The sequence below is a fragment of the Marmota monax genome, unplaced genomic scaffold, assembly GCF_021218885.2.
Source record: "Marmota monax isolate L192 unplaced genomic scaffold, Marmota_monax_Labrador192_F-V1.1 WCK01_AAM20220418_F8-fsc00005, whole genome shotgun sequence".
Classification (NCBI taxonomy): Eukaryota; Metazoa; Chordata; class Mammalia; order Rodentia; family Sciuridae; genus Marmota; species Marmota monax.
Genome location: NW_026692254.1, coordinates 25,072,490 through 25,093,799, shown reverse-complemented (window position 1 = coordinate 25,093,799; position 21,310 = coordinate 25,072,490). Strand labels below are relative to the sequence as shown.

At 36.8% G+C, this 21,310-nt stretch overlaps 1 protein-coding gene across 2 annotated transcripts in view; it reads right to left on the bottom strand.

The window, feature by feature from the left end:
• Window positions 1-21,310, bottom strand: part of Agbl1 (AGBL carboxypeptidase 1) — a 719,307-nt gene that overhangs the window by 180,351 nt on the left and 517,646 nt on the right. For both annotated transcript variants that reach the window (XM_046439390.2, XM_058577088.1), the window contains exon 21: window positions 6,953-6,976. In XM_046439390.2, coding sequence (XP_046295346.1) covers window positions 6,953-6,976 — 24 coding nt within the window. The remainder of the gene's footprint in view (window positions 1-6,952; window positions 6,977-21,310) is intronic.

The following is a 21,310-nucleotide window of genomic DNA, read 5'->3' as shown; positions in this document are numbered from 1 at the left end:
GTGTGTCAGGATGTCTCACACCTTCTCTTTTCACCTGGTAAACATTTGGATGATGCAATCACATTCCCTTTTGGCCACTGTTTCAACAGTTTTGTACCTTTGGGTTTAGTGTCATTATTATCAGTGTCCCTATTTCCCAAATCCTGCTCCACATTTTCTTTACTTTCTCTTTGACTTAACACAATCCATAAGGACTTCATAATGCGTTCTATGTGCTAATATCCTTTTCATCCAAGTGCAATCATTCTCTTTAATATTTTACTTTTTATTAGCATGTATGTTACATATTAATTGGATTCAGCATGATATTTCCACACACATAAACACAGGATGCACTGATGAAATCCAATCTTCCTTTATCCACCCCTCTTCTCCCTTATCAACCTCTAGTAACCACTCCTCAACATAGAGATCAACTTTTTAGCTTCCACATATGGGAGAAAACATGTAGTTTTCACCTTTCCATGTGTGGCTGATTTCATTGAATGTGTCCTTCAGTTTCATGCATTTTGCTGCAATGACAGGATTTTACTCTTCTTTATGTCTCAATAGTATTTTTATGTCTCAATAGTATTCAATTTTGTATATATGTCATATTTTCTTCATCCTCTAAATCTTAATAGACAATTAGTTTGAGTCCACATCTTAGCTAGTGCTATGTTAGTCAACTTTCTGTCACTGTAACAAATACCTGAGAATAACATATTAAAGAGAGAAAATTTTTATTTTGGTTCATCATTTTAGAGGTTGCTGTCCGTAGTTGCTTGGCCATATTGCTTGTAGGCTGCATCAAGGCAGTAGTTCATGGGGAAGTGCCAGTTGGAGAAAAGCTGCTTAGCTCATGATGGCCAGAAATCAAAGAGTGAAAATTTTTGTAATAATATTCCTCCCCACAAATCAATTCCATTCATGATGTCAGAGCCCTTTATCCAATCACCTCCCCAAGGGCCCCACCTCTGAATACTGCTGCACTGGAAATCAAGCCCTGAATCTGTGAACCCTTTAGGGACATTCCAGAACCAAATCACAGCATATACTCAGAGGTAGGATAGCTGAATCATATGATCATTCTAATTTTAGTTTTTTAAAAGAACCTCCCTACAGTTTCCTCAGTAGTTCCCTATACAAAGAATCCACTCAAAATGGATCAAAGACCTAAATAGAAGACCTGGAGCTACAAACCTACTAGAAGAACACATAGTGGAAACACTTTGAGACTCTGGATTAGGCAATGAGTTTTATATATATTCACAAACAAAACCCAAAATGGACAAACAGAATTACCTCAAATTCAAAAGTTTCTGTATCGCAAGTGCATTCTTAACTGTGCCAAGCAAGGCACAGGGAGTGAAAATGCATATCTGAACATATCTGAACAAAGAGAAAACCATGTTTCCACCATTTTTTTTCTCTAGGCAACTTTCTCTGGCAGATACCAGGACTCTACACCACCATGAAAAAGTTACTTGATCATTTCCTATGTTCCTGTAACAACTAGAGCATGTTTGTGAGACTTTGCCGTATTGTACTGTAATTATGTGGGGACACTGTATATAAAACTAAGATCTCCTGTAAACTCCTTCAAAGAAATAATTGATTGTATTATCCATTGTCTTATCACATAATGAAATTTTAAAGAAATGAAATAATAGCTGTTATGCGTTCATTAATTTAGTCAACCCACACTGGATTTTTAGCTGTATAGAAAACTTCTCTAGGATACTACCACAAATTGTGGCTGCTCTTCCTCTGTTGGGGTCGGGATTTGATGTGTACACACAAAAGTTTATGTTAGTCAATTCAAGATTGTTCAGAGGTGAAATGACTTTTATGAGATCTGTAACCTAATCAGTAGTCTAATACATTTGATGAATTAATAATTTGAATGGATTACTGTACAGTAACTACAGGCAGTTGGACTATGATTGGAGGAAGTAGATCACTGGGGAAATGCCTTTGGGGAGTCAATTTTGTTCCTGACCCCTTAAGTTCTCTCTCTCCTCCAGCACAGCCTTCTGTTATGATGTTCTGCTTCATCTTGGGCCCAGAGCAATGGAGTCAACTGACCATGGACTGAACCTCTCTCATCCATTTTAGCCATTCAGGAACATGGTCATACCCAGGAACTTTTTTTTTTTAATTATTCCTAATCATCTCATCACTCCATAAGCTCCTTTTCAAGCACGTCTTTTCTTTCTAGCATCTTGTATCTTGAACCTTGACCCTAGCAATTCCCACCTCTGCTAAAACCTCTATTTCATGGACTCTATCACCTTTTCATTGTCCCTCCTGATTTTTACTTCTTTATTTCCTTTCTTACCCAGCTTATTTTTCCAGGACTTTTCATTATAACCACCCCTGAAATTTGCTCTCAATCACGTTGCTGTCCTTAATACTTGTCTGAGAAAAGCAGTGCTACAGATAATTATTGCCTATTTGAGTCCCCGCCAGAGCAAAAGAACACAGTTTAGAAACTATTCGTATTTTACACACATGGCCACGTACTGAAAGTGGCCCCTTGCCCAGGGAAGACAACTCCTGTTTTTAGCCCCATATGTTCTTTGTAAAGGGATGGATAGTCAATCATTTACAGAGGAGAGAATGAATATGTGACAGTGCTGATTCACAAATATAAATGGATTATTTAAGATATAAATAATAGAAATGGAATATAATGAAAGTGAAGAAGTAAAAAATTATCTACAGGTATTCAGCTTGATAATTTGTTAGCTAGTAGTGTTATTTATCTAGATGAAAATTCAAAGAGGGAATAAGTACAAGATTGGGAGATGGACCATAAAGGTCAAGTTGAATTAGAGTTATCCAAAAGAAATGGTCACAGAGGCAACTGGACAGGTAAGTATGGGGCTCTGGGAGACGTCAAGACTGGAGATAGTGATTTGACAGGAATCTGTGTATTTATTTGCTATTTAAGCCTAATATAGTATTGTCAGGATACACGATAGATAAACAGAAACTGGGGCTCTGGATCGGGCCCTGAAGCCACCCAACATTTAGAAGTTAGATGAGAAATCTAGTGAATAAATTGGCAAAATTATTTGCTCTTCAGTATTCAGAGAGCTGAAAAGTGGTGGCATGGAAACAAAGAGCACAAGCATGTGCCACACATTTGACACTCACTGTCCTAAACTTCACACCTTGCTGAATGGGCATTAGTATTTCCAACCAATCAAGAAACAAAAGACTAATTACCTCACTCAAGTTCACACAAGTTATACATTTTAGTGTTGATACTCATTATAGTTTGGCTTTAGAATGTCCCCAAAGTCCATGTATTCAAGGCTTGATCTCCAGTTATCAGGAGGTAACCTTTAAGAACTGGGGCCCATTGGGAAGTCATAGGTCATTGAGGACAAGAGACCCTGTCTCCTCCTCTCCTTTACACCAGACCACTAGGTGAGATTCTTCCTCTACTACCCACTCTCACCATGGTAGGCTGTGCTCCCACATGCTCAAAGCAACAGGACTATTTACTCAGGGATTAAAACATTCAAACCTGTAAGACAAAATAAACCTTTCTTTTTTAAAGTATTTCAAACATGTGTTATAGTAGCAGAAAGCTGATTAACACCATACTAAAAAACAGTTGGCTAAGTTCAACATTTTATGCTTTTCTGATGTCTTACTAGCATCATTGAAGATTAAAAAGAATGAATGGAGAATAAGAGGGAGGAAGAAAATAAAGATGAAAGAGGAAGAAAGAGAGAAGAGGTAGGAGGAATGAGTCAATGAATGAACTCCAGTGATCCCAGTGAAAAGTTTCAGAATGGAGTCTGGTTTCACTGAGAAATTTACTATACTCCATGGACATAGAAAATAATGCAGAGAAGGCTTTATCCCTGATGAATTTCAACCATCACTGCCAGGATGCTTTGATATTGTTGTGGTTAAGACTGCAACTGTCTTTCAGCTTTATCTTTAGCCCTCATGCCTGTGCATAACTGGTGTTAATCAACTTACTCTATGTAAAGTGCTTGTCATGCATCAGAGACCTGTAGCTAAGTAGACCTCAAAACTATATAGAGTTATTTTCTCTCTAGCTGCAGCTGAATTTCCCAGGCATTGTTGTTGAAATTTGATTGGGGGAAGAAAAAGTTATCAAGCAAGTGGAACATGATCTCCCTCTTACAGACATGCAATTTTCCTTGCTGATCATTATTCCTGTATTCTCAAATGCTTACAGGTTTTTTCTCACTATATTTGTTCCATTACTTACTAAATATTGATGTTATGTTTCCCAGAAAGTCATTCCCATGAACTTTTGTTGTTGTTGCTATTCTCTTTGGAGAGAAAAGAAAAACTATTGGTGCAGGGAAAGGGGTATGGGGCATGGACTATTTATTTCATTAGGCAGTCAGCCTAGAGGCCAAGTTTTTTAGGAGTATGAGATGCAGGGATTTGAGTTTTCTTTATGCAGCAATGCTTAGATTTAGAGAGTGGGGGATGAGACAAAACAAAAGTAATATTTTGGTGAGATCACAATTGTTCTCTTGTTCATTTATTTTCCTGTTCAAAGACATATTTACGAAATACAATTTACAAAAAATAAAAATAAATAGCTCCTGTTTTTCTGGCCTCCTGCAGTTACAGGGCTCTACACCCCTTCTCTGACCATTAACAGTACCTCAGATTTTTCAAACCTTGTTTTCCATTCACAATTCTAACTAGCCAAACTCTCATCTGATTCTTCCATCACCCTGTGATTTGAGAGGTTTGTTCTAACTGTCCCTTTGTTGAGCTGAACCATCTGCCTCTTCCTTATCACAAGATGGTTTTCCAGTGGATCAAGCATCAGCCTGACTTCCATAATAAGATCCCTGGTTGCTTTGTTCACATGCAGAAAATTCAATACTGCTTCTCCTATTCCTATAATGAGTTAGGTTTTTAATTATTCCAGAGACACTGTCTGAAAGCTAGCTGTTATGCTGAATACCCTTTCTCTGGGGTATGGTAATAGTAAGAGAAAAAAGATCTCTGAAGTAGGAATTGATAGAGGAACTAAAGAACCTCTTACCCAAAATCCAACTCTTCATTTTCCAACTTGGCTGAGGTGATTTTTGCTCTTTGTGTCAAAAAGCCAATCAGTGAAATGGGGAGGTTCTGGGAAACATCTACAAAAAACAAGCTGAGAACCTCAAAAGAAGGGTTTCAATAAGAATTGTTACAAAGGAACTAAGTGGGCTCATTATGTTCACAATGACCCACAGAACTATAGCAACGTTGTTTGGAGTCCTTCTTTGTGGGATTATGTGGAACTTTATTGCTTAGCATACAAATCCATTAGATAGTGTCTTGGGTTTAAGAGGTTAAGCAAAAGAAATTATTGATTTTCATGCTGATCACGTGAACCCATAATTTTTGACCCCGATGTATAATTTTTTTTTGGCAGAAATGGAGGTCACGAGATAGAAACTAATATACACAAGAAGTGTTTTCCTACAGGTGTGGTGGTGCATACCTGTAATCCCAGTGGCTCGGGAGGGAGGCTGAGACACAAGAAATGCAAGTTTGAAGCCAGTCTCAGCAACAGCAGGTGCTAAGCAATTCAGTGAGACCCTGTCTCTAAATAAAATACAAAATAGGGCTGGGGATATGGTTCAGTGGTTGAGTGCCTCTGAGTTCAATCCCTGGTACCAAAAAAAAAAAATGTGATGTTCACTCCTAGCCATGTTTTCCAGTTCTTATCACATTTCACCTAACTTTCCTTTGCAACACCTTCCAAAACTTCACTTGCATTTTTTTCAATTTCTCCTTCTGAATCATTTTGTCATTTTGGCATTTTTTTTATTTTGCCTTAATACTAATAATTAATATTTGCACACTTACCTTATGTCAGGAAATTTCCTTAAGTATTCCATAGGCAAAGAGTCACAAAAGTCAGGTTATGTTATATTATAATCTCTCCTTTTACAAGGTAAAAACAATGCAAAAATCTCTGCTGAATACAGTGCTAAAAACAACTTGTCCCAAATCAAATACTTAATAAATGGAAGCACTCTGATCTAACCCAGGCCCTGGAATCAAACTTAGACTCTGGGATTTTAACTTAATCAAGGAATTTAGATCCCCACTTTAACCTTGGAGTTCTAGTGCTTTATCTAAAATTTAACAATTTTAGACTTAAAAAAAAAAGGTTGTTCCAAATCTTAGCAATGATTGCTTTGGTATGGTTAAAATCCAAGTTGTGGGCTCCTGAATCAAATGTGTTGATTGTTCAGGTCTGGGAGTCCTTCCCATTAAATCTAAAAGCTGAACATGTTAGAGACATCCATAGGCTGTTTTTCACTGCCACCTTTCTTCTCCACTTTCTCTTTCCTAAGTCTTGGTCAGTTGTTTATTTATCTTTAATATTTCTCAGGGATATTCTGAGCTATATAAAGTATAAACAGTAAATTTTAATGATATATTCAGCTCAGCTATAATTTAGAGTAGGCAGAATGTCACATGAAATGAAGGTGACATTGACATGTACCATATCCAGACCTGGGAGAGATGTTAATCTGCACATCATGAAATGAAACCCTCCAGGGGACCCCACTGTACTTCAGTTCCTTTATGCAGCAATGTGAACCTAAAAAGGTTTGGTTCAGTGTTTGGCACCCCTTATAATACTGGCACTTCAGTGTTCTTGAGAGACACCTGGGCTAGAAATGACAGGGATGCCCCAGAAATGGAAGATCTGTAGAGAGGATACACCACTCTTGCTACCACTGACACCATAAGACAGAGGGAGCAGATTTCATTATCAAAGTGCATGAGGACATAAAAATTGGAAGCAATCTTTAATGCAATGTATTTCAGAAAACTCAGGGAAATATAAAAAGTACTCTTAAAATGTATTTTAAGTAGGAGATGCTTCTACATATAGATTTTTATTACTATGAACAGGTTAACTAGACACAGAAACTAGAATGCAATAGGGAAAAATAACAGATTTCTACTTGAAGAACCACAACTAATCATTTAAAACTTATCAATTATTCTTTTTTTTTCTGGTTTTACTTTCCTCTTCCTTTCTGTTCTCTTAAATTTTTACAGAGATTTATACTTCCTAACACCACCTTACAAATGAAACAACAGATCCACCAAGCTGTCTTCTCTCCCACAAGACTTTAGAGAATAAGATTCATACAATTTTCATTCCTAATTATGAGCTGCATGTCAGCCAACAACTATCCTGTGTTTGCTAAGGACCAAAGAAAGATAAAGTAAGTATAAATCACCAAGAAACTGATATCAGCTTGATCATAAACCAAAGAGCTGTGAATTGCCACATTTCAGTATTGAACACTCTAGTTTATCCTCTTGCCCAAGAAGCCCATAGATCGGAGCTGTGAGAGACATGTGAGCAGCAATACCCAAGGGTAGCATATGAGAGCAGTTTTCTTTGTGGCTTCTCTGTTGTGTGTGGGCGATAAGGATAATTGCCATTAGAGCAATAGTGAGCAGCAACAATAACAGGTGCACAGGTCCCTGCCACTAATTCACTGTGCAGGATTTGGATTATCCCCCTACTCCCCATTCTCTGGCTTCAGAACTGGTAGGACAATACCATTCTCAGAATTCATCTTTGCAGTCTTAAATCAGTCAAATTGCTTGATCAGGTCAATTTCCTCCATCTCCTCTTCCTAAAAGCAGTTTAAGTTCCCTAGCTGAATTTCTGGGGAGTGTAGAGACTCATGGTGGGATGTGGGAGGCAAGGCCATTGGGAAGATCATTAAACTACTTAACTTTATTTGAGTGATGACCCTAAATTTCAATAATCCAAAAGTTTAAAGTGGTGAGCACACTGCTTAAAATACTTGGATTGCAGACTGATTGCACACCTGCTGGGATATATCAGACAAGGAAGCTCCCAAATAGGAAGGAGACTGAGCAGGGGTCCCTCATGCAAAAGTTCCTGCCTATCTCTCCTTAGAGAGAATCTGTTTATATCTCAGTAGTCTGGAAAGGCACTAAAGCGTAGAGACATCAATAAGAGGTTTTCTCTTTTTGTAAGTTATATTGACTTTCAGACTGCTATTGAAAAGGTCATGACCTTGTTCCATAGCAGAGGCCTTTGTTAACCCATGCCTGATCTGCAAGGTTACACTGGACATTCAGGGTCTGTGAGCTATGCTATTTAAACAACCAAATCTTAGTTTCTTAAAGACCCTATCTCTCCGCTCATGTCTCACTCCATTTAGGCTCCTGTTTGTCTATAGGGCTTTGATAAGGCAACATTTAACCCAAGTTTTCCAAAGTTTAAACTGCTTTAATTCCACAGATAATTTACCTTTGTTATCTGCTGAAACTGTACCGTGATTCCCATCCCTGTCTTTGACTTATGCAGCTCTCTGTCTCATCTCAGCCCACAGACACCCAACTATGCTTGACTTTCTAGTTCTGTTTCCAGTATCACATAGGCCTTGAGTTACTTGATCCCTGTCAGCAATGAAATGTGACTTTAGCCTCCTCTAGAACCTGAGTTGTATTTCTGGTTGCCTCATAACTAATTCTGTGTTTCTATACACCCTTACTCTCCAACCCTTTATGTTCCTCGGAGGAAGTGGACATAGCAATCACATTTATCACACTTGTGCCTCAAAGCTGGTGTTTAATGTAAATTTGTTGACTAGAGTAAAATTTCAACTGTCTATAAACACAGTGATCCCTCTTTTCTGCTGCCCATGCCTCTGGTTTTCATGTGTGAATTCAAGGAAGGACACATACTACACATTGTCTCACTTCCCTCTACCAAGTCCATGCTAAATGTGGGTCAGTGCTGATTAATTAGGACCCTCTCCACTTATCTATGTCTACTTTATAACTCTTCTGTGATTAATTTAATCCTAGTGGATTTCTTTTAATTGCTCCTTGGTGAAAGAAAGGAAAGAGGAAGTGAGGAGGGAGAGGAAGGAAGGAGAAAAAGAAGAAAACTACACTCCCTGTCCCATGCACTTTAGCTCCTCTCTCTTTACCACAGACCTAAAGGAGCCCAACGATCTCCTGGTGAGTTATGTGCCCTGAAGGAAACACTTTAAAGATCATGCAAAGAATTTATTATGCATCCTGAAATACTTGGAAGATTGTTGGACCATAGTCCAGCCTCCTATCAGATCACTCTCTAGTTTGCATCACCCTGTTCTTCTTTCTTGTTCACTAATTTATTCAAAAATTACTTTAATCTTTATAATGTGTCTAGCTCTCTCCCAGGGCACCATGCATATCAATCTAATACTAATGTTGTAACTCTAATGTTATAATTTCAAAGCCCATGCAGTCCAAAGCAAGAGTACATTGTATTTAAAAAATAAAAACACACACTTCAATAGCCATGACTTATTAAAAGTCAACTTAAATATGTATTTCTATACTTTAGAAATGAGGCCCCATTTTCAATCCACCCCAATGCTTTGTAACAGACCCTGTCCTCTAATTTCAATGTTCTCCTCTACTCCATTCCTAATGTTCTTTCCCCAGGAAAAAGTCTTCTATAAACATGCTGCCTGATTTTTCTATCTTTGTCCTTCCCTGATCTCTTTCATAATTAATGTTGTAGCTATACTTAGCCTCCCTTCCTCCTTCAGAGAAAGAAAAGGAGAAAGCAAAAGGGTAGAAAGAAGATTCTTTTCTGCAGGAAGGGAAGTATAGGGCCCAGTAATGTTTATGTAAATAAGACAGAGACCCCAAACGCCAATAAGTTTGTTTTTCAGCAGCAAAACAGACACACGAATATAATAGTACCTTCTGTATGTTGGGCTGTAATACACACCATCGTTGCATAGGAGGGCAGGTATTCTGGTCATGCAAACATGGCTGAGCCTATCTGATGGGCAGAGGGCTGCCTCCCAGGAGGGCAGCAGGGAAGGGGGCACCGTGGAGTGAAGCTAAAGAAGGCAGGAGCCCCATCCCAGTGGGTCTGTAAAGCTTTTGTTCAGGAGGCTCGGCTTCAGGTCTGTCTTTTAATGTTCTCTTCACTAACTGAACAGTCTTCAAACTGTTGGCAGTCATTTCTAGTTCCTGGAAACAGACTTCCTGTCTTTTTTGTTACCTAATGAGTCCAGAATTGGACCAGATGCCCTAGTGTGTTCTAATCAGTGCCTTACAAAAGGCACATATCCCAGGACTGACAGCACAGGCCTCTGAACACAATCTCACAGTATTTTAGCTTTTCCCGTCACTGCAGCACACTGAACCCAAAATATAAATGTTCATTTCTGAAGTACACACAGATCTTCTTTCTCTACCATATTAACTAATTAAGCACCGTTTAAATTGTACTTAGCCTGGGCATTATTTCTACCGAAGCGTATCAATTATCCACATTAAATTTCACATTCCACTTTGATGCCCAATCGCCTAATCTTTCCAAATTTCTCCTGTGAAATGCTTCTATATGGGTTTCCTAACACTTTCTCTATTTTAATGCCATCAGTAAGTGTGAAAAAGAAAAGAGTACATATTGCCTCTGTAATCCCTTTCATTAAAAACAAACAAAGAAATATAATAAAGAGTGACAATTCATGGTAACCAAATTTACAAAACTAGGCTGGGGTATTTTTTTATTTTTGCTTTTTAAATTTTGTTTTATTTTGTATTTCTTTGAAATTATTCATACCCTAGATCCATAAAAGACAAGGAAATGGAAACACTGACAATTTAAATGACTTTCTGAGCCTCACTTAAAATGCCTGTGGTAAAAATGTTAGTAGCTTAGATTGGTATAAAGATCAAAAGCTTTAGAGTCAGACAGGTTGCGGGTGGAGGATAGGGGTGAATTTGAGCTAAGATACCACTCAGCTCTATGTCTTTATAGATGTGACTTCTCTGGGTGTCAGTTTTCTCATGTGCAAGGCAGCAGAAATAAGACCCATCTTGCAAAGACTGTTAAGAGAGCAAATAGAAGTACCTAATATATCTGTTCCATAGAGGACATTTGTGATAACTGCTCTGAGGTTGATGATGATGATGATGATGTGACATTTTTGCTACCCATTTTCTAAACCAGGGGCAGGCAATAATTTTCTCTAAATGCCAGATAGTAAATATTTAGACTTATGGGTCACAGGGACACATACTCTGTCACTACAACAGAAAAGCAAACATAGGAAATAGGAAATAAATGAATGTGGCTGTATTTTTAAGGTATTCAAAACCCATTACAAGCTGCACTGGACAAGTGAGCTACCATTTGTTGACTTTTATTTTATGTCATCAGCTATTAATTCATTCAATAAATGTATATCTGGATTTCTACAATGAGCTGGCAATTGTACCTGGACCAGTAACTCCAAGAGAAAACAACTCTTAGAATACACCAATAAACAAAATGGGGGGGATGGCATTTATGTTCATAGGCTGTACCTACATCCTTATGAAAGGTAGTAAATAAACAAGAACACACATTAAGTAAACAAGAAAAATATATACCATAGTGCTAGAACTATGCACAGAATTAAAACAGAAGAGGGTGATGAGGTGGATGCCCATAATATCTTTACCTCACTAGAGAACAGAGTACTGCAGAAGTCATTTCCTAAAAGTTTTTCATTGATGTCATTGGCATTTTTATCTTAGGATCTTTGCAAAGAGTTTAAAGTTTCTCAAGATTCATGTTTCCAAAGAATTAAGCTGAGTTTTCAGTGATGAACTCTTTAACAGGCATTTACGGAGACAGCAACCCTAGAAACAGGTAAGATACCAAGGGCAAGAGGACACAGCAGAGTTTGGACCTCAGTATCGCCAGAGTCTTGAGAGGACACTGGAGCATTCCCTTCCCTCAAGTTTCCTAGAGTCCTGTGTGATGAGGGAGAGTCACTTTGTAGTAAGGTCTCTGTAAATTAGTGGGAGCCATCACATGTAAAACTTCTGTAGGTTGGGCCCCAAGCTATACTCTTCAAAGAAAAATCCTCCATTTTCACTCTTCTTAGCAACCCTAGAAAAGAAAATCTTATAAAACCTTGTTTTATAGATGAGAAAATTGAGGTTTGGAAAGGTTGTGATTTGTCACAAAGTTGGTAATTGGCTGTGCTAATATTTGACCTTAAATCTGTCTGGCACTAGAGTCTTCCATTCCTTGCATTTTGCATTTTTCCAACCATTCCAAAGGATTGCTACATTTCTTTCTACATTTCCAACCCCGGCACCCATTGTCTATTACCACTTGACTCTTCACTCATGAACCTACCTAAAACCTACCCATATGCTTAACACAGATAATCAATATTGTCAGACAACTTTTAAAACTCCACTTGTATTAAATCTACTTGTTTCCTCTTATAGCTAGGCCAATAGCAATATAATTTTAAAAAGTAATCAAATGTGTTTGACATGATTTATTTTCACAAATCTATGCTGCCTCACAGCAATTAAATTGCACTCTTCCAAACATAATGCTGAGCAGAGCCTTAAGTATCAGCTCAAATTAACCTCCCATTGGAAATAATAGAACAACATTGGTCCCCAGTCATTCAGGCATTATTTTAAAAAACTAATGGGATTTTATTTTCAGTTTTATAATGATCTGTTCTATCCCCTGATCCAAAAGACTCCTAAAATAGGCTTAACGGATACTCAGTGAAATGATAGATTCTCTAATCAAGTGTGCCACCCCAAGATATCCATTGATACCTGATGTTTTGTCTAATTATATATTTTCCAAATTATTAAAATGCATCTATAGGATAGGCTGTCTCATTTTTCTTTTTAAGTTCAACAGATATATCTCTTCCTGTAAGCGGTGATGAATAGGATGAAAAGTGATTGGTATGCAATATTTCTGTTCACTAATACCTTCATTCTAAAACATCTCCTCCAAGTTTTTTGTTTCTTTGTTTCCTCTTTGCTTCACTCAAAGCCCGGCTAAGAATTTGCTGTGATTTTAAACCAGTTACACATGTTTCTCATCTTTGAAGCAGAGAAAAGTTGAGGTAGCAGTGGACATTGGAAGAGTAAGGGTGAAGGAATAACAAGGTCTACTAATGATTTCCAATGAATACAGACAGCAATTGGGAGATGTGAATACATTTCTTTAAGCATTTACTATGAACCAAACTCTATGATGAAAATTTTAAATAGAAAAAAAGATGGTTTATAAAAGTTAAGTAATGTCCTAAGGGAACAAAATGAGGAAAGGGATGGAAATAACATTTCAATTCAGTTCTGTCTGTTGTCCGCATGGTTTCAGCCATACCGTGCTGTCCTCCAGTGCTTTAAGTAACTACCATAATCATGACCTCTTCTTGGCATTATTGGTGGAAAAAAAAGTGATATTGTCTTCAAAAATGTTTAGCTTTCTTTGAAGAACATAGCAGCAATAACACTATGTATTCATTGAATTATTCTGCCATTTTGACTGTCTTTGGAGGATTGGACTTAGCTATAAAATATACCCAAGAGAAAGAATATATTTTTATTCAGTGACATTCCTGTTTTGCAAAGCCTAAATCATAGTAAGTGTTTAGTAACTATTGATTGAGTGGTAGGTTTACTGGTTGGCTGGTTGGAGATTTGTATACACAGTTAATGAATCTTTCTATGTTTTTCCTTTTAATTGATTATTTAATTTATTCATTTGGGGAAAAAAACTTTCTAAATATAAGACAAAAAGGGAAAATACACAACTGATAATAAAAACTAAATTTCAAAAAATGTCTGGAAGAGTTCTAAGTTTAGGATTACTATAGATTGACATAAAGAAAGCTTTATTCAGTTGGTTGAATTGAATTTGGCCTCAAATTATGAGTAGAATTTCTGTAGAATAGATGGGAGAAAAATATTTTCCAGGAAAGGATATATGGTAAATAAAATCAGGAAGACAAGAATGTGGGATACATTTGGTGCTGTGAGGTGAATTGGAAAATGGGGATACATTTGAATTAAGGGGCTGTGATTTGGGACATACATTAAAAGACAGGTTGAGGATTCAGGCCTTGTCTAGAAACCCTTTGCAGTGCATTAAATAAACTAAAGCAATGGAAGTAAAGTGAGAAAAATGATTTTTCAGCACTTGGCAAGAAGACAAAATTAATAAAAGTTAACAAGAGTGATAGATATCTGTGAGGAAGACCTGTAAACCCAGTCAGTCACTCAAGGAAGGGCTTGGCTTAGGGAGATAATGTCCAAAGCAGCATGGAGGGAATATGACTTTGAAACAGGATAAGGCTTAAGTTCTGGTTTTGTCATCTTTATCTCTGAGTGTTTAGAGGGAATAATTTCACCCCTTACAACATTAAAGTCTTCATCAGCAATAAAACTTTACTCACAGGGCTTTTTTTGAGGATTTGTTGAAATTTGTCATAAAACATTATAGCAGTGGTTCTGAAACATTGCCATTGGGCTTATCTTAGACAGCTCAGACTTCCATTACAGATAACATAGACTGGGTGGCTCAAACAATGGAAATTTATTTTCTTGAAGTTCTGGAGGCTGGGAAGTCCAAGATCAAATTTTGCAGCATTCTGCTTCTGGTGAGGGCTCTCTTTTCCTAGTTTGAGGTTAGCTGTCTTCACATTGAGTTTTCAGATGGTCTTTTCTCAGTGTGAAAATGTGTGGAATGGAATAAGAGGGGACTCTCCAGGGTCTCCTCTTGTAGCAACACTAATCTTACCAGAACAGGGTCCTACCCAGGGCCTCATTTAACATTGAGGGTTAGGACTTCATCATAGGAATTGGGGGACATAATTAAACACTCAGCAGACTGTTTGTGTTAGTGTGTGTCATTGAAAGGATTGGCATGAAAAATATTAAAAATAAAAATTGTCAAGTCAGGGCTACGAAAGAATAGGAAGGGAAGTTAAATGGAATGTCAAAGTTTTGAACTTGAGTAACTAGGGGAACTGTGGTCTGTTTGACCTGTGTCCTTTATTAACTTCTGCTGGACCTTTCACATTTAACTTGGATTTCCAAAGAAATAGTCATCCATGGTCCAATATAGTAGGGCCCCTTAAAAATCAATCAACATATATGTACTTCTTTCCATTAAAAATGAAAAGCTCAATTTTGGCTTCTACTTTAAGGAGAATTCTCAGAGGATCTCATCATACTAATAGTCTTTCAAGAAACAGGTTTATCATATAAGAAATATTATACACTCTGTAATCAATGCTGCCTCCTATAGAGGAAAGTCCAGAAGAGATTTTCAATGGATTTGTGAGGCTTTCCTTTGGTGAAGTTCCTATAAATTCTATCCACTTGACTTTTTCTCTTTTCCAACTTATGGAAAACATATTAGACGAAGTCATGTAATATCCAATTGCATTACTAAAATGGAGTGTGTGTAGAACTTGGAGAGTTTGGCATGTGTATGAAGGGGTGGGGATGTTTTGTTTAACGTTTCTCTTTTGGGAGCTGATTTTCAAAAGGAAGAGCAGAGATATGTTGTTTCATTGAAACATTCTTTCCTCTTTGCTTCACTGGGAAGGAACACTTCCAGAGATACTGCCAACTGATGGAGTGGGAATCATTCCCATGACAACATTGGGAATAACTAACCATATATCTAGTTTATTTTACTTCTATTTCTCAATTCATTGGTGAGAGTAGATCCTTGTTCCCTATCATGGTGTTGTGCACAGACATGGAGGTGATATGTTGTTATGAGTAGCAAGGTAGAGTTGGGGAAAGGGAAGGAATCTCCAGATGTTGGGCCCTTCCTGTGTGGGATTCCTGATAGGCTGTTCATATAACCAGCAAAGGTAGAAGGATGAGCAGACAGACCTACAGTTCAGGGACAGAGGGCTGAGTTAAGCATGTCTTGGCTCATGGTGTATTGTCATCATCAGAGCATGTGAGATCTCCTTCTTGTTTTGTCTATTCATTCATCCCCTGTGACTAAGTTCTTTATTCTCATCTCCATTGGAAAATAAGTTTATTTTATAAGTCAAATATCTGAGGTTGTGAAAAGTTCAGTAAGTTAAGTAGATATTTCTAATATCTGCACATTAGTATAAGTGCCTAGGCTTGGAGTTAGAGTTGAAATGCATATTCCACTGAATATACTAATTCTGTAAAATCCATACAGATAGATTACAACAAAATATATCAAAAAAGTTTGAAACACACAATTGAATGTGTTTGCCCCAAAAAGAGAACAGCACAATGTTGGGATGATAGAGGGGAAGGTGGCAGGGGGCTAACTCGCTATGTGGACCATGAATGAGACTTTAAGACCCTTTATTGTAGGGTAAATTATGAACCTTAGGGGGGTGTGATTATTGCATGTTGCAGGCATATTTCAGAACAAACTTAAGACTCTCCCAAAAGGATGTTCTCCTGGAGATAAATACAGGGCTAGAGGAGAGTGCTAATAGTGATTACCATACTTAAAACTTATACTCAAACTTAAAGGCTTATGTTCTAAATTTTTCAAGAATTAACAGTCTAGGTCTAATTACATGAATTCTGATTCTTTGTTTTTTTTTTTGTTTTGTTTTATAAAATTGAGTTGTTCCCAGCCTTTTTCCTACAAACTCATTCTATAGTCATCTAAAATTTTAAAAGTTGACTTAGGGTTTTTCAAAATATGTAGTAATTTTTTACTATGAAAATAAAAAGTGAATTCAGGTGAAAATATTTTATCTGTGATTAATAGAGTATGATAAACTAGAATATAAAAGTAATTTATTGTAACCTTCAGTAATATTCATAATCCATTCAGACAAGTTTTACAACATTCCATTTAATAACTGGCACATGTTTTTTAACATTTGATTTCAGATTGAAATTAAATAATGAAATTAAACCTTGCTTTTCAGACCTATTAAGTGGAATTATTTCATCTGATACTTTATGTTTATTTATTTCTTAATTTGTTTCCAAAAGATGAGGTAAAGGAGATGGTGTGTGTATTTTGATTTGCAAGTACTTCTTCACATACAAAAACACATTGCTTGTGAGGATAGTGTTTATTTTCCCAAAATGAAAATCAAATTGAATGTAATCATCACTGAATATTCTCTTTTTAACATTGGTTTTCAAAACACTAGAGACATCTTGATGTGGTGTATGAGAATTTTGATCAGATGAATGCATTTTAAAGATCCAGTGAAAATATCTGCACATCAATGCTCCTGTCATCGACCAACAGCATGTTATGAGTATAAATTAAACAACATATGATGTGGAATACAATAATTTAGGGCTGTATAATCCTTACATCCCCATAACTATGAGCAGTGTTCAACTGAAGGATAAACTGAGTGACTGGATAATTTAATTCCAATACCACCTGGTAAACATATCTTGAAAAAATTCAGCCAACATATATGGAGAGTTTACCATGCACAGTGAACTTTACATGGATAATCTACTTGATTTTTCACCATAACTCAATGAGTTTGGAATTATTTGTTATGCCCATTTAACAAGTAAGGAGACAGGCTGCGGTTGTGGCTCAGAGGTAGAGCCTAACATGTGTGGGGCACTGGGTTCAACCCTCAGCACCACATAAAATGAAATAAAGACATTGTGTTCACCTATAACTAAAAATAAATATTAAAAAAAACAAGTAAGGAGACATAGGTCATAGAATAATAGTAACTGAGTTTTTACTTAGTGGTACTAAGTTTTTAAAATATATTTTCTCATTTAATACTTAGAGCAACTTTGCGAAAAAAGTACTATTATTATTCCATTTAATGTATTAAGAAAATCAAAGGTATGACAACTCGTCTGAAATCATACCATCTGCTTATAAAAGAGGTAGTGCTAAAGTCAGGGTATATAACAAGAGGCCAAGCTTGTACCACCATGTTATGCTTGTAAGTATTCAAATCCAGTTTAGTCAACCTGTTTATTCAATATCTATATATTTGGGCATTTACAAAAGAACAAATTAAACAAATGCAATGACCATTTGTAAGAGTGTGAGTTTGCTGGAACACCACATCTATGGTTGGGAACACTGATCCAATGACACTGTTTGCTTGACCCAGTTGATCAGTGGTTTGAAACATTTTCTCCTCTTGGATTTGGAGACACTACTGTCACCTGATTTTCCTCTAATGTCTGGCCATACAGTTTTGATCTTCCTTGGAATTCATCCTCATCTCCCAGTCCTTTAAAAGTTGGAGCATGCCAGGGCTCACTCCTTGGTATAACATTTCTTCTCCACATACACTCACTTCATTTAAAGAGATCATTCTAAAGCCCAGAGAACACAGTGCAAGTCATGAAGCTTAATGTGATCACCCAGAAGAATAAGCACAGGAAAAAAGAAAGAAAGGAAAGAAAAGCAACAAAGAGCAGATGAAGACAACCAAGTGAACAACACTACTGAGCTTTCAATACTAGAGGAGAATCAGAGGAAATGCAAGAAAAGGAAAGTATGGGAGAAAGGTAAAGAGAGAAAAAGGTTAAAAGGTAGAAGAAATATTAATTACTTGATGCAAAGAGGAAAGAAAAATAACGACTTAAAAATAGAAAGTGAACATAGTTGCAGCATGGTATGACAGTTGGAAGAAATTCCAACAGAGAGGTGCTGAGGGTAATCAGACTTGGTTGGCGAAAGAGGAAGAACGGTCAATTATAATATTGAAAGCAGGAGAAGATAAAATAAAAGATGATAAAGGATGCACGTGCTTTGATTCATTTATTTCTTTGGTATTTACTGAGTACCTACTATATACCTAGAACTATTCAAGGGACGGGGTCCACAACACTACCCAGAATGAAAAGAAGAGCCCTGCTTCCTATAGTTCCATTCTAGTGGATTGACAAAAGGAAATATTTTCACTGGTCTATGGGACATAATTATTTGCATAACATTTATATTGCCCATCAGTTCTTTCTTTTACTGTACTAATTTTACATTTGCTTTAGCTTATTTACTAGATTAAAGCCTTCACACTAAACACACATACACACACACACACACTTCACATTACTCATTTCTATGTCTCATTCTAATATAATTGCATATTTGAATTTGTAAAATTGATTTCATATGATCTATGAACTTGGAAAAAAGAGTGATAGGATTTGGTAATAATTTGTGTGGTAGATCAAACATAGAAGGGAAGAGAAGGGAAGACAATAGAGAAGGGCAGAGGAGGGAAGGAATAAGAGAGAGGAAAAATTTGTGGTTTACAGTTGTATTTAGTTCCCATCACCTGTTCTCTTTTATCCTCTCTTCTTCAGACCAGTCAAGAAACCTGTAAATCTCACCCCTTGAATATAAGCCTCTTGTTGCTTCATATTTTAATTTGGTTTACCCAGATATTCAATGGCATATGTCCTAGCACAAAGCACAATTCTGCTTGGTCATTTTTAACACGAATGTGGTTTCTTCCACCTATGTGTACAATATTTTTGGAATTGATAATTCTAGGTTCAGAACTAAGAACATATGCAACTAGCTCCACCACTTCTTTTTCTACCTTGTACCTCCCTTCCCCAGTAGAGCCTCCCAAAACACACACATCCGACTAAAAGCACCAAATGTGAAAAATATATCCTCTTTTTCCCCTTCTCAGTAATAATTATTCCACTTCTTTACTTTATAAAGAGCACACGGGCTGAAATTCTTCCAGCAGAATGTCATCAATTGCTTTTCAAAGCATGCACAAAATTAAAAAGCATTGTGGGTAATGGAATGTAAATGAGGTTAGACTGACACTTTCTTAACAAAGTTAAACTGTTAATATGCACCTGGAATTCATGTGGGGAATGAGCAGGGGACCTGTTATGGAGCAGCTCTTCTGGCACTTTACTCCCTGGGTGGGGTCAGGAAGGACACTGAGATCACCTCCCACAAGGTTCCTCGGTCTGCTGACTCTGATTGTCTTTTGGAACTGTGTGTGGAAGCCAGATGAACACCATCTTAAACACTATTGTGTTTGCTTGGATAAGATGATTTGGCCTACACCTGAATCTGCGTTTTGAGGACATCAAGTTTCTAATCAATGAGAGTTCATGGTGAAATTTCCCTAAGAACAATGAAGCAAGAGAAAAGGAAAATTAGAAGTACTTGAGGCACAGAATGGAGTGCAAGGCAGCAGAATTCCTTGCAGAAACCCTTGGGGTGGTATTTGTGCTTTCTGAGTCCTAATTTCCCCCAGCTGAAAATTCTAGGTTTTGATGATAAAGAGTGGCAATGGCAAATGTTCATGTCTTTTCAAAAATAAAACAAAACAAAACAAACAAACAAACACTATGTTGCTGATTAAATGATTCCTAGGTCAACAGAAAGATCACTTGAAGAGAGATGTGTTCATGCATATAAGTCCAGTGTTTTGGAAAAGTAACACGCACACTTAATACATACAACTTGGTTTCAAAGTATCATCTCCACACAAAGGACAGCAGTCCTTGGGAAAATGAGTGATTCCAGAAATGGATCAGAGAAAGTTGAGGTGAACCTAGAACATCCTGTTATGCCAGAAAATAAAATTTTGCTCAAGAAAGATGAAAATACATCAAAAGGACGTAGGAGTCATAGAAGAAATTTCCACATAAGAAGGAATTTAGGACAATTTCAGCATCAAAATAAATAGTGAGAATAATGGATTGTAACTCATTGAAGAAAACAGTAATCCACAAATCCACAGAGATAAAAATAAATAAGTGCATAATTAAATGGTGGAGGAGGAATAACTCTTTCTTACAATAAAATAGGAACTAGTAAATGTGAAAGAAATAATAACCATTTGGCATTTGCCATAACAATAATAATTGTTTTGAGAAAAAAAAAATCTGTGGATGTTAAAACTGGTAGGAAAATATTTGATGACAAAAATGGAACACTTATATAGTCTTGGGGAATTTTCCCACAAGGTACTTAAAATTTGACAGGTAGTACCTTAACCAAGAAGTCCAAGTTAACATAACCTGGAATAGAACAAACATATATAAATATGCCTCTTGATATGAAGCACTGAACAAGACAAAACATCGTTCCTGCAGTATTCCTGCCAAAGGTGCATAACCGCCTCTTAATCATGAGAGGACATCAGGAAAATTAAAAGTGTGAGATTTTCTCCAAAATAGTGACTGGAAATCTTGAAAAAATAATGGTCATGAAATCCAAGTAAAATCAAGAAACTTCTAGATTAAAGGACTGAAGAAATTTGACAACTAAATGAACCTTATTATTTTGATTGAATCCCACACCCAAGAGTTTTTCCCTTTTGTTATAAAGAACATTCCTGGGACAATTGGAAATTTTGAATAAGGTTTATAGATTATTTTTACAGTATTGATGACCATTGATGTTTATAATTACACTGTGCTTGCATATAGGAATACCCTTGCTTTTTAGAAAATGGACACTAAGGGGCAAAAGTGAATTATATCTGCAACTTATTCTCAA